Source organism: Oncorhynchus nerka, linkage group LG26 (assembly GCF_034236695.1).
Source record: "Oncorhynchus nerka isolate Pitt River linkage group LG26, Oner_Uvic_2.0, whole genome shotgun sequence".
Lineage (NCBI taxonomy): Eukaryota > Metazoa > Chordata > Actinopteri > Salmoniformes > Salmonidae > Oncorhynchus > Oncorhynchus nerka.
Window position 1 is genome coordinate 24055056 of NC_088421.1, and position 11628 is coordinate 24066683.

At 41.1% G+C, this 11628-nt stretch overlaps 1 protein-coding gene across 1 annotated transcript; it reads left to right on the forward strand.

The window, feature by feature from the left end:
• Positions 1 to 609: 609 nt before the first annotated feature.
• Positions 610 to 6972, forward strand: dnajb1a (DnaJ heat shock protein family (Hsp40) member B1a). Its single transcript, XM_029625767.2, has 3 exons — positions 610 to 1287; positions 1890 to 2488; positions 6383 to 6972. Exons 1-3 carry the CDS (start codon positions 1077 to 1079, stop codon positions 6611 to 6613), a joined length of 1041 nt encoding a protein of 346 aa, XP_029481627.2. The 5' UTR covers positions 610 to 1076; the 3' UTR covers positions 6614 to 6972.
• Positions 6973 to 11628: the final 4656 nt, after the last annotated feature.

Below are 11628 nucleotides of genomic sequence, written 5' to 3' on the forward strand. Positions count from 1 at the left end.
TACCGTGTGGCCATTTGATATGAAACATATCAATAGTCTTGTCACAATATGCATTCATATTATTTTAGCTAATTAAATAATTTATAAGCTTTGCCACAGATACCCACAATGTGATGAAATTATTATCTACATCAGTGATGGGCAACTGTAATTGGCATGGGGGCCACAAAAATATTAACTCATTATGAGGGTCTGCAGTGGCTCGCGGGTCTGTGTACCTACATCGTAACCCACACATGCAGTCAGAGTCGGCCCTACCCTTCCACAATTGCAATCAGTGGGTCAGGCGGCGCCCTACTGTTCGATTCATATCGCGTGATTTCTGATGATTGTTCTCGATTATATCGACTGATTGGTTCTGTATGGGGTGACCCTTTTGGGAGCACTAAGCACAATTTGGTTGGGCCGCTAGTTGTCCATCCCTGAACATGCAGTTTATCCCTTCTTATATGTGTAAGCAACTGCTGCCAGGGAGTGGTGGGGCGAAAATCGTAGTTCTTGATTTTGACAAGGTTAGTGATATTCGGATTCCTTGGGACGTCCTTACCCTAAACCCAAGCATAACCCATTGTCACGCCTGGTTCTCGACGAGGCTACCATAACCCGAACTTTAACCATTCATACAGTTCAACTTCAATGGGGTAGGGACGTCCCAGAGATCTTGAAAGCACAGACCATTTTGAAAGCATGACGTGGAAAGGGGCGGAGATGTCAGTCAATGTGAAAATGCGATAGTCACAGCAGTATCAGCACCAGTACTTCTGGAAGTTTCTTACATGTTGGCTAGCTAGCGACATGGTGAAAAGCGTATTTTGAGTAGCCACGATATCTCGGCTCATAAATTGATTTATTCAGCAGAGAGTGGGATATATTTATCTAACTCCATAGTTTAATAGGTCAAAAAAATCGTGGCGGGTCGGATTTTTAGCTAGCTTGCAGCTGTCAACTGGTTAAGTAGCTAGCCAGCTTCAAACACTAAATTTCAGTGTGCTTGGTTGACGGACTTTTATATGAGATTAACTGGTGAATTGACGATGTTTTTTTGAATATCAAGCGTTACTTGGCAGATACTCGTAATGGGTAAAGACTATTATAAAGTGTTGGGTATACAGAAAGGCGCCTCTGAGGACGAGATAAAGAAGGCGTATCGAAAGCAGGCCCTGCGATATCACCCTGATAAAAACAAGTCCACTGGAGCTGAGGATAAATTCAAAGAGATCGCCGAGGCCTATGATGTCCTCAGCGACGCAAAGAAAAAGGATATATATGACCGATATGGAGAAGAAGGTAAAGCATCAACTTTTGGTTCCACACAGTGTGGTGCACCATTGTAACCTAAACTGTCTTGCGCAATCGACGTTGTCAGGTTTGCCAACTATGTAACGTTGGTAGCTGTATCAGCCGTGGCCGTTGTTTTTGACAACTTCTAGCTAACCTTATTATTTAAATGTTACTGTTTGTGTTTTTCTTTGAGTGTAGCCCTAGAAACTATTGTGTTATTATATTGGAAGCAACTGAGCGCCGGAAACGGAGGCACTACAATTATCTCGAGAACTTGCTGGAACTTTCCTGCTTATTCTGAGTTCAAACTGTCGGTGGGGCTAGTTTGTTCACATCACAACGTTAATTCTTTCATTCTGTCACGTCCGCTCATGGTTTGTGACACTTTGCAGAACACCTTTTCAGAAACACTGCTCTGTCACAGTGACCCCTGAAGACACAGGTGGAAATGTAACATGCTAAAGCATTATTTATTCAGAGAGCTGGTATGTCTGGAAGTGTTGAAAGTGTGTTATGAATAAGTGATTCAAAGGGATTTAAAATAAACATTTTGATGTTTGTTCTTGTGTTCTAAAATAGCAATTTTGATGTTGTGTTCACTCTTACAGGCCTGAAGGGGCACACAGCCGGCGGGGGTGGTGGTCCCAATGGCCCCAACAACTACAACTACACCTTTCATGGAGATCCTCACGCCATGTTTACAGAGTTTTTTGGTGGCCGCAGCCCATTCGACCAGTTCTTCGCACGCAACGGGGACGATGACATGGACACTGATGACCCCTTTGCTGCATTTGGTATGGGGGGTATGCCGGGTGGAATGGGAGGGTTCCACCAACACCAGAGGTCCTTCAAATCCCGACCAGGGGGTCCCCACGGGAGCCGTGAGAAGAAGAAAGATTCTCCGGTGGTACACGAGCTGAAGGTGAGCCTGGAGGAGGTGTTCTCCGGCTGCACCAAGAAGATGAAGATCTCCAGGAAGCGGCTGAACCCGGACGGCTGCAGCATGCGCAGCGAGGACAAGATCCTGACAGTGGACATCAAGCGAGGCTGGAAGGAAGGGACCAAGATCACCTTCCCCAGGGAGGGAGATGAGACACCCACTAACATTCCCGCTGACGTGGTGTTTGTGGTCAAAGACAAACCCCATCCTGTGTTCCGCCGGGATGGCTCCGATATCATCTACCCTGCTAGAGTGTCCCTCAGAGATGTGAGTGCTTGGTCTTTGTGATTTCTTAAACATTGTGTCAGTCATAAACGTAACCCACTAAACTCTTTCACTTGTATTCTCTGTAATCATGGTAATGATATTTCTCTGCTGCTCTCAGGCAGGGTTGGGCGAAATGACCTAATATTCATATGTCAATTTGTTTTGTAACTTATGGGCGATTCACAATGTATATTTAAAAATATATATATTTTTTCTCTAAATAAGCTTTGTTGCGCCATTTAAATGTCAGTACACTGCATTTCAAACATTTTAAACAGTCAGGAATAATCTAACGAATTCATGGCTTGTAAAATTATACCTAGGCTAAATGTAAGCCTTCCACAACTCACTAATAATTATATTATAGCAGTTTAACTTGCTTTTTGCAATAATCACTGATCTGGCTTTTAAGTCTGTCTGTATGAAAATGCCCTTTTGTTTAAAAAAAAATGTAACCAGAACCATACACATTGCACATCCACTAATAATGAGTAGTTAGCTAATCTTTATATTTAAAGTCTAGCCATCTTGGATCTATTTGCTTGCTAGTTCGAACAGTTGAACTGTTATGAACACACCCTCCTGTCAGTCGCCTACTGTTTGAACAAAATGCTAGCATGTCCACTTTGTGGCCTACCTACATGAATAAGAAGATGCTTATTTCTCAGAATGAGAACAAGTTGCCAATACGGTATGGAAGTACTAGTATTTACTACCTCCTGTTGCAAGTCCCGTACTGTGTTTTTGAATGGGCTTCAAGCTTATATAATCACATTTATGAAAACAAGGTGTGTGTGTGTGTGTGTGTGAGAAAAAAACAGGCCATGTCTGACTCTCCACAGTCCTATTAAGGTGATTTCTCCCCTTCTCAGCTGTCTGTCACAGCCTCTTGGTTTACACCAATTAGAGTGCACATTTGGACTCTGACCCAACCCACTCCAGGTCAGAGTGGCTATCGTTGTCGCAGATGAAGACGCAAGTTTGGCTGCCGACCAAGTTGTGTGTTTATTTTAGTAAAATTGTGGGTACAATGCATCCAAGTCCATCCTCTGTAAACTGAAGATTTCTGTGTGAATACTATAGTGTGTGGTGGTGAAGATAAGTCCTAGACTAAGAAGCATTCGTACTGTTCTTGCAGAACAGCCTGTAGCGAGTCAGAACCAATTATCAGCATCGCGTACTAGCGGGTAAGGGCGTTAATAGCCGACGGCTCCAGCTAGTTGTTTTTACAATATACACTACCGTTCAAAAGTTTGGGGTCACTTAGAAATGTCTTTGTTTTTGAAAGAAAAGCAAATAATTTGGTGCATTAAAATAACATCATTGATGAAATATAGTGTAGACATTGTTAATGTTGTAAATGATTATTGTAGCTGGAAACGGCCGATTAAAATAAAAAAAGGAATATCGACATAGATGTACAGAGGCCCATTATCAGCAACCATCACTCCTGTGTTCCAATGGCATGTTAGCTAATCCCAAGTTTATAATTTTAAAAGGCTAATTTATCAGTAGTAAACCCTTTTGCAATTATGTTAGCACAGCTGAAAACTGTTGTTCTGATTAAATAAGAAATAAAACTGTCCTTTAGCCTAGTTGAATATCTAGAGCATCAGCATTTGTGGGTTCTATTACAGGCTCAACATGGTCAAACTTTCTTCTGAAACTCTTTAGTCTATTCTTGTTCTGAGAAATGAAGGCTATTCCATGTGAGAAATTGCCAAGAAATTGAATATCTTGTACAACGCTGTGTGTACTACTCCCTTCACAGAACACCAGTCAAACTGGCTCTAACCAGAATAGGAGTGGGAGGCCCCGTTGCACAACTGAGCAAGAGGGCAAGTAAATTAGTGTTTAGTTTGAGAAACAGATGCCTCACAAGTCTTCAACTGGCAGCTTCATTGAATAGTACCCACAAAACACCAGTTTCAACATCAACAGTGAAGAGGCGACTCTGGGATGCTGACCTATAAATAAATTTGAAAAGAACACACACTGATTTGGCCATTTTCAGACTGGCCAATAAAAAATTAAAATATTAAGATGGGCAAAAGAACACACACTGGACAGAGAAACTCTGCCTAGAAGGCCAGCATCCCCAAACTTTTGTTTCAAATATTTTTATTAAACACACACAAGTCGCCTCTTCACTGTTGACGTTGAGACTGGTTGTGGGTACTATTTAATGAAGCTGCCAGTTGTGGCGTACACACAGCAAAAGGGTTTCTGGTTTTAAAGTTATGAACTCATGGTGGCTGATAATGGGTCTCTGTGCGCCTAATATTCCATTTAAAAAAATCTGGTACTATTTAATGGTACAAGAATGGTATACATGACAGGTAAAATATTATCTAATTGGAACAACAAGAGAGTTCTGGGTGCAGAACAAATAATACTATTTAATGAAATTTATTGCTGCCAGTTGAGGACTTGTAAGAGGCGTACACACAGCAAAATTTTTCTAATGCTAAATTTAGCCTTTTAAAAAACTTATGAACTTGGATTAGCTAACATAATTTATCACATGCCATTGGAACACAGGAGTGTCTGGAATTAATGGAGCATGTGTGGATATACTGAGTCTGCCACTGAGATGGGTTCTTCTCCCATTTTGCCTTGATGGCATCAGTAGAAGGTGTGCTAACAGATTGAAAAGCATCATATAGTATCTGAGGTGGGGCATATCTTTATGCATCCGTCAAACATGGAAGGTTTAGCATTCCCAAATGTTGGGAGGTGTTTTCTAACGCTCTAATTTGTAGGTATCTGAAAAAATTACTTCTGGGAAGATTATAAGTTTCCCTCAGCAATCAAAGTCATTTACAACATAAAGGTGTTATCAATGTCTACACTGAATGATTTCTGATCAATTTTAATTTGATGTTATTTTAATGGATAATTGACAGGCGACAAAATCACAGCGCCAATAAGATGTGCTTTTGGATGCTTTCAAAAAATGCAAGGACATTTTCCATCTTGGATTTAGTGACCCCAAACTTTTAATTGAAGTTGTTTATGAAAGGTTTTAGAAGGGTCTGATCTGCCATTCTAAATTTTGGGAGTTGAGACATAAAAGTATGTTTGCTTTGAGTTTTTGTATCGTTAGAAAGGTTAAGTTCTCTTTCAATAAAATGTCCCAATGTGTTTCAGGGTCCATCTCACCCATTCTGATGGACCAAACCTCAAATGCAAATATCGAGTAATCCCAGATGAAAGCAAAGCAGTGGGGATTTAGTGAATACCATAGGTAGAGCAGTTGTGGGAGGAAGACCATTCTATGTAATTCTTCCGAGCAGAGAGAAATTCAAAATAGTATGTTTGCTTTGAGTTTTTTGTATCAGTGTAGGGTGTAATATCTTTAAATAGTGAGAGTATTGTTTGGTAACTACAATTCCTAGGTAGGTAAATTTTCTGAAGAAACTGCTTGTTGTCAGAGGATGAAGTGATCTTTCCCCCTGTTGAGGTTAAATCGGTTAGTTGTTCTGAGGGGTTCCTATATAAAACCTGTGTTTATGTTATCTCCAATATTACATTTCTGTTTGAATAGAGGAGATCCCAAACTTTTGAGGTTTTAGAAGGGTCTGTTCTGTGCTAGGGAGTTGAGACATAAAAAGGGTATCACAGCACAATGAGGTCCATCTCACCCATTCTGAGACCAAACCTCAAATACAAATATCGAAAACTGCTTGTTGTCAAAAGTCATGAGAACAAGCTGGACAAAGTCATGACAACAAGCGGACATAAACGCTCATAAAAACAAATATTACGATACAGGCATTTGGAACATCGCAAAACATAATAAATTAATTCGATATAACTCCCAGGCCTTGTACTCTTTTTAACAAAAATATAACACACCTAATTGTGACAATCTGTATTTCTCTCTCCCATCAGGCACTGTGTGGATGCACGGTCAGCGCTCCCACTCTGGACGGCAGAACTGTGACTGTGACCTCCAGAGACGTGGTCAAACCTGGGATGAAGAAGCGTATCGTGGGAGAGGGACTACCCCTGTCCAAGTGCCCAGAGAAGAGGGGGGACATGGTGCTTGAGTTTGTAGTGAAATTCCCTGAGAATTTGGGGCAGAGTGTCCGCGATGCACTGACTCAGATTCTTCCTCCTTGAATAACTAAAGTGGCTTTTGAAGACACCTAACAAACACGAAGACAGACAGTCGTCTTTCTCCATTACAGTTGTCCTTACCCTAGGCCAAAGAACATAAGTTGTTTGGGAATTATACTTGTTTATTTTGATTCAACCTTTGATCCAAATTATAATTCAGTTATATATTTAACCACCATGAGATATTGACAGACAAACATGTTGGTCTCTGTTCTGATGTTAGCTGTTCTGTTTGGTTCATAATTTTTTTCCTGTTTATTATTAAAACATTTAGATTTTATTACCAACATGTCCTATTGACAGTATTCCATTTCCCATTGGAAGGGAAAATAAAGACATTTCTGGGGGGACCCAGTGCTAGATATTGGATAATAATGATTGAGCATAGGGCAGGGGTTTGTCTGGCCCTGTAGAGATGACTGGTGCTGGTTGTTATAAGGTCCGAGGGATAGGTAGAGTTGAAGATGCCTGTGGCAAACAGAGCACTGATGTGGAATTTGTGTGGTATCCAGTTGTTTTGATAGTGCTTCCAGAATATTTGTTGCAGGCAACTTATCAACTATATCTCTCAGGAGCAGTGACACACACCTGAATGTAGATACTTATAAATGCAATGCATACAGTGCCATCTGAAAATATTCAGACCCCTTGACTTTTTCCACATTTTGTTACGTTACAGCCTAATTCTAAAATTGATTAAAGTTTTTTTTTTTTCTCTTATCAATCTACACACAATACACCATAATGACAAAGCAAAAACAGGGTTTTAGAAATGTTTTAGAATTTAAAAAAACATCAGTTACATAAGTGTTGTGACCCTTGATTCAGTACTTTGTTGAAGCACATTTGGCAGCAACTACAGCCTCGAGTCTTGGGTATGATGCTACAAGCTTGGCACACCTGTATTTGGGCAGTTTCTCCCATTCTTCTCTGCAGATCCTCTCAGGCTCTATCAGGTTGGATGGGGAGCGTTGCTGCACAGCTATTTTCAGGTCTCAAGAGATGTTTGATCTGGTTCAAATCTGGGCTCTGGCTGGGCCACTCAAGGACATTCAGAGACTTGTCCCAAAGCCACTCCTACGTTGTCTTGGCTTTGTGCTTAGGGTCGTTGTCCTGTTGGAAGAAGGACAACCCCTTCGCCCCAGTCTGAGGTCCTGAGCGCTCTGGAGCAGGTTTTCATCAAGGATCTCTGTACTTTGCTCTGTTCATCTGTGCCTCGATCCTGACTAGTCTCCCAGTCCCTGCCACTGAAAAACATCCTCACAGCATGATGCTGTCACCACCATGCTTCACCAAAGGGATGGTGCCTGGTTTCCTCCAGATGTGACTCTTGGCATTCAGGCCCGAAGAGTTCAATTTGGTTTCATCAGACCAGAGAATCTTGTTTTTCATGGTCAGTCTTTAGGTGCCTTTTGGCAAACTCCAAGCGGGCTGTCATGTGCCTTTTATTGAGGAGTGGCTTCCGCCTGGCCACTCTACCATATAGGCCTGATTTGGTGGAGTGCTGCAGGGATGGTTGTCTTTCTGGAAGGTTCTCCCATCTCCACTTAGGAACTCTAGAGCTCTGTCAGGGTGACCATCGGGTTCTTGGTCACCTCCCTGACCAAGGCCCTTTCCCCCGATTGCTCAGTTTGGCTGGGCGGCCAGCTCTAGGAACAGTCTCTGGTTCCAAACTTCTTCCATTTAAGAATGATGGAGGGCACTGTGTTCTTGGGGACCCTTTTTGGTACCCTTCCCCAGATCTGTGCCTTGACGCAATCCAGTCTCGGAGCTCTATGGACAATTTCTTCAACCTCATGGCTTGGTTTTTGCTGTGACATGCACTGCAAACTGTGCAACCTTTTATAGACAGTTGTGCCTTTCCAAATCTAATCAATTGAATTTACCACAGGTGGACTCCCAAGTTGTAGACATATCTCAAGGATGATAAATGGAAACAAGATGCACCTGAGCTCAATTTCGAGTCTCATAAAAGGGTCTGAATACTTGTGTAAATAAGGTATTTCTGTTTTCTAGGTAAAACATTTGGTAACATAAAAATAAAATAACTGTTTTTGCATTGTCATTATGGGGTATTGTGTGTAAATTGCTGAGGATTTTTTATTTAATCCATTTTAGAATAAGACTAACATAACAAAATTTGGAAAATGTCCAGGGTTCTGAATATATCTTTGGTGTTACCTCAGTGCAAAATAATAGCAGTATGTGAGAGATTCTGAAACTGAGTTATGTTGGGGAACTAGAGCAAATAGAATTCAGAAAATTCTTTCAGCTGAAATGGGAGGGGCAAAACTGGGGATTCTTGAGCACAACTTGCAAATCATGTTCAAACTAACCCAGAGAATGAGGTATGAATAAATGTTTTTAGGAATTCACTCCAGGTAACTCCCTACAGATTCCACATACTTGATACACTACATGGCCAAAAGTGAGTGGACAACCCTTCAAATGAGTGGATTTGGCTATTTCAGGCACACTTATTGATGACAGGTGTATAAACTCAAGCACACAGCTATGCAGTCTCAATAGACAAACATTGGCAGTAGAATGGCCCATACTGAAGAGCTCAGTGATATTCAATGTGGCATCGTCATAGTATTCCAACTTTCCAACAAGTCAGTTCATCAAATTTCTGCCCTGCTAGAGCTGCCCCAGTCAACTGTAAGTGCTTTTATTGTAAAGTGGAAACATCTAGGAGCAACAACCGCTCATCCCCGAAGTGGTAGGCCACACAAGCTCACAGAACAGGGCCACTGAAGCAGGTTTGCACTCACTCACTACCGAGTTTCAAACGGCCTCTGGAAGCAAAGTCAGTACAATAACTGTTCATCGAGAGCTTCATGAAATGGGTTTCCATGGCCGAGCAGCTGCACACAAGATCACTATGCGCAATGCCAAGCATCAGCTGGAGTGGTGTAAAGCTCACCGCCATTGGACTCTGGAGCAGTGGAAACACGTTCTCTGGAGTGATGAAACATGCTTCACCATCTGGCAGTCCGATGGACAATCTGGGTTTGGAGAATGCCAAGAGAACGCTACCTGCCCGACTGCATAGTGCCAACTGTAAAGTTTGGTGGAGGAGGAATAATGGTCTGGGCTTTTTTTCATGGTTCAGTCTAGGCCCCTTAGTTCCATTGAAGGGAAATCTTAACTCTACAGCAAACATGACATTCTAGATGATTCTGTGCTTCCTATTCTGTGGCAACAGTTTGGGGAGGCCCTTTCCTGTTCCAGCATGACAATGCCACCGTGCATAAAGCAAGGTCCATACAGAAATGGTTTGTCGAGATCAGTGTGGAAGAACTTGACTGGCCTGCATAGAGCCCTGTCCTCAACTCTATTGAACACCTTTGGTATGAACTGGCACGCCGACCCAGGTCTAATCGCCCAACACCGGTGGCCGACCTCACTAATGCTCTTGTGGCTGAATGCTGCGGGGACTTGCTTCCAATCTTCCAACATCTGGTGGAAAGCCTTCCCAGAAGAGTGGAGGCTGTTATAGCAGCAAAGGGAGGACCAAGTCTATATTTAATGCCCATGATTTTGGAATAAGATGTTTATCAAGCAGCTGTCCATATACTTTTGGCCATGCAGTGTAGCTTCTCCAGTTGAATAGATTTTAGTTATTCAAGGGCGCGTTATCTATTTTGTGCAAATGTTACGTCACGCATGCGAGATTGACCTTGTGTGTGTGTGTATAGACAAACATGCACCATCTTATTGTGAAATACTATAAGAAGATGGTGTGATGTGTTTTGACCTCTGTAGGACCCCTTACATTTAGCTTGAGGATCACTATTGTTGTAAGTATGATGAACTTGTATGCCCATTCTCCAGTGAAACTTGTAGGTGTGTTTACTCTGCAGTGACACTCTAGAGTCTAGAAGCTATTCAAAACAGCAGTGCATTTTAGCTGTTTAAATTCTCTCTTTAACTCTGTTAAAGCTGTGAAACTAATATCTACTGCTACTTCGGAACCTCTATGCAAACCAGTTATGTTAGGATAATCTTCATTCTTTTTATTTTGTCATATCCTGTACTTCTTACACACTGCAGAGCAAACAATGACTTGTCTAATATGGCTGCGTTTAGTCGGGCCCCAATTCTGAGATTTTTTTCCCCACTAAATTGTATTTTGACCAATCAGATCAGCTCTGAAAAAGATCTGCTGCGAAAAAATTGATGTGATTGGTCAAAACACCAAATGAGTGAAAAAAGATCAGAGGTGGGCTGCCTGTGTGAACGCAGCCTAAAGTATGTAGTGAACTGATTTTTGAAGCAATTGTTTGAGATAAAGCAAGCCTAAGCATCTGTGGTAAATAAGAAAATCATTCCAAAAATGACAGTTGATAAACTAAAATAGCCAAGTAGTGCATCAGTTGTATTATTAAAATATGTCTGAATTATTTGAAAAGTTAAACCCCGAGCCCAAGGTACAAATCTGTCGTTCTGCCCCTGAACCGCAGTTTACCCACTGAATAATGTTACATTTTCAAGTACTTGAAATACATATTTTAACCTGGGGTGCATTCATTACGCTGATTCTGTTGCACAAAAGTTTTACGCCAAATGGAAAATGTTTTGTAACAAATTGTTTTTATTGGACAATTCAGGTAGGTCCTGCATCGTTTCCTGCTGTTTGGTTCTCAAATGCTAAATGGTTTCCGTTGCGAGATGTAATGAATTTGATTATTGTCATTGAGGTTGTAATGATCAGTCAACACTTACCCATTTATCATTCCACTCCAAGTGGAGTTCCAATCTTGTTTAATTTTAACAGATAAATGTGGTTTCACATGAATGTAGAGATGTGTAATCTCGGTTTAACTTTTTTGTTAAAAAATATTTGCTTTATTTGCAAATGTTTTCCTTTGATGGAAAAGTTCAAATAGTTTTTATAAAATTTGCAGACATTCTGTATTATTATTATTATTATTATTATTAGGCACCCAGAATTTTATTTGACAAATAGGTGTTAGCAATCTGCTTTTAATTTGTATGAAACTGAACATTTTATT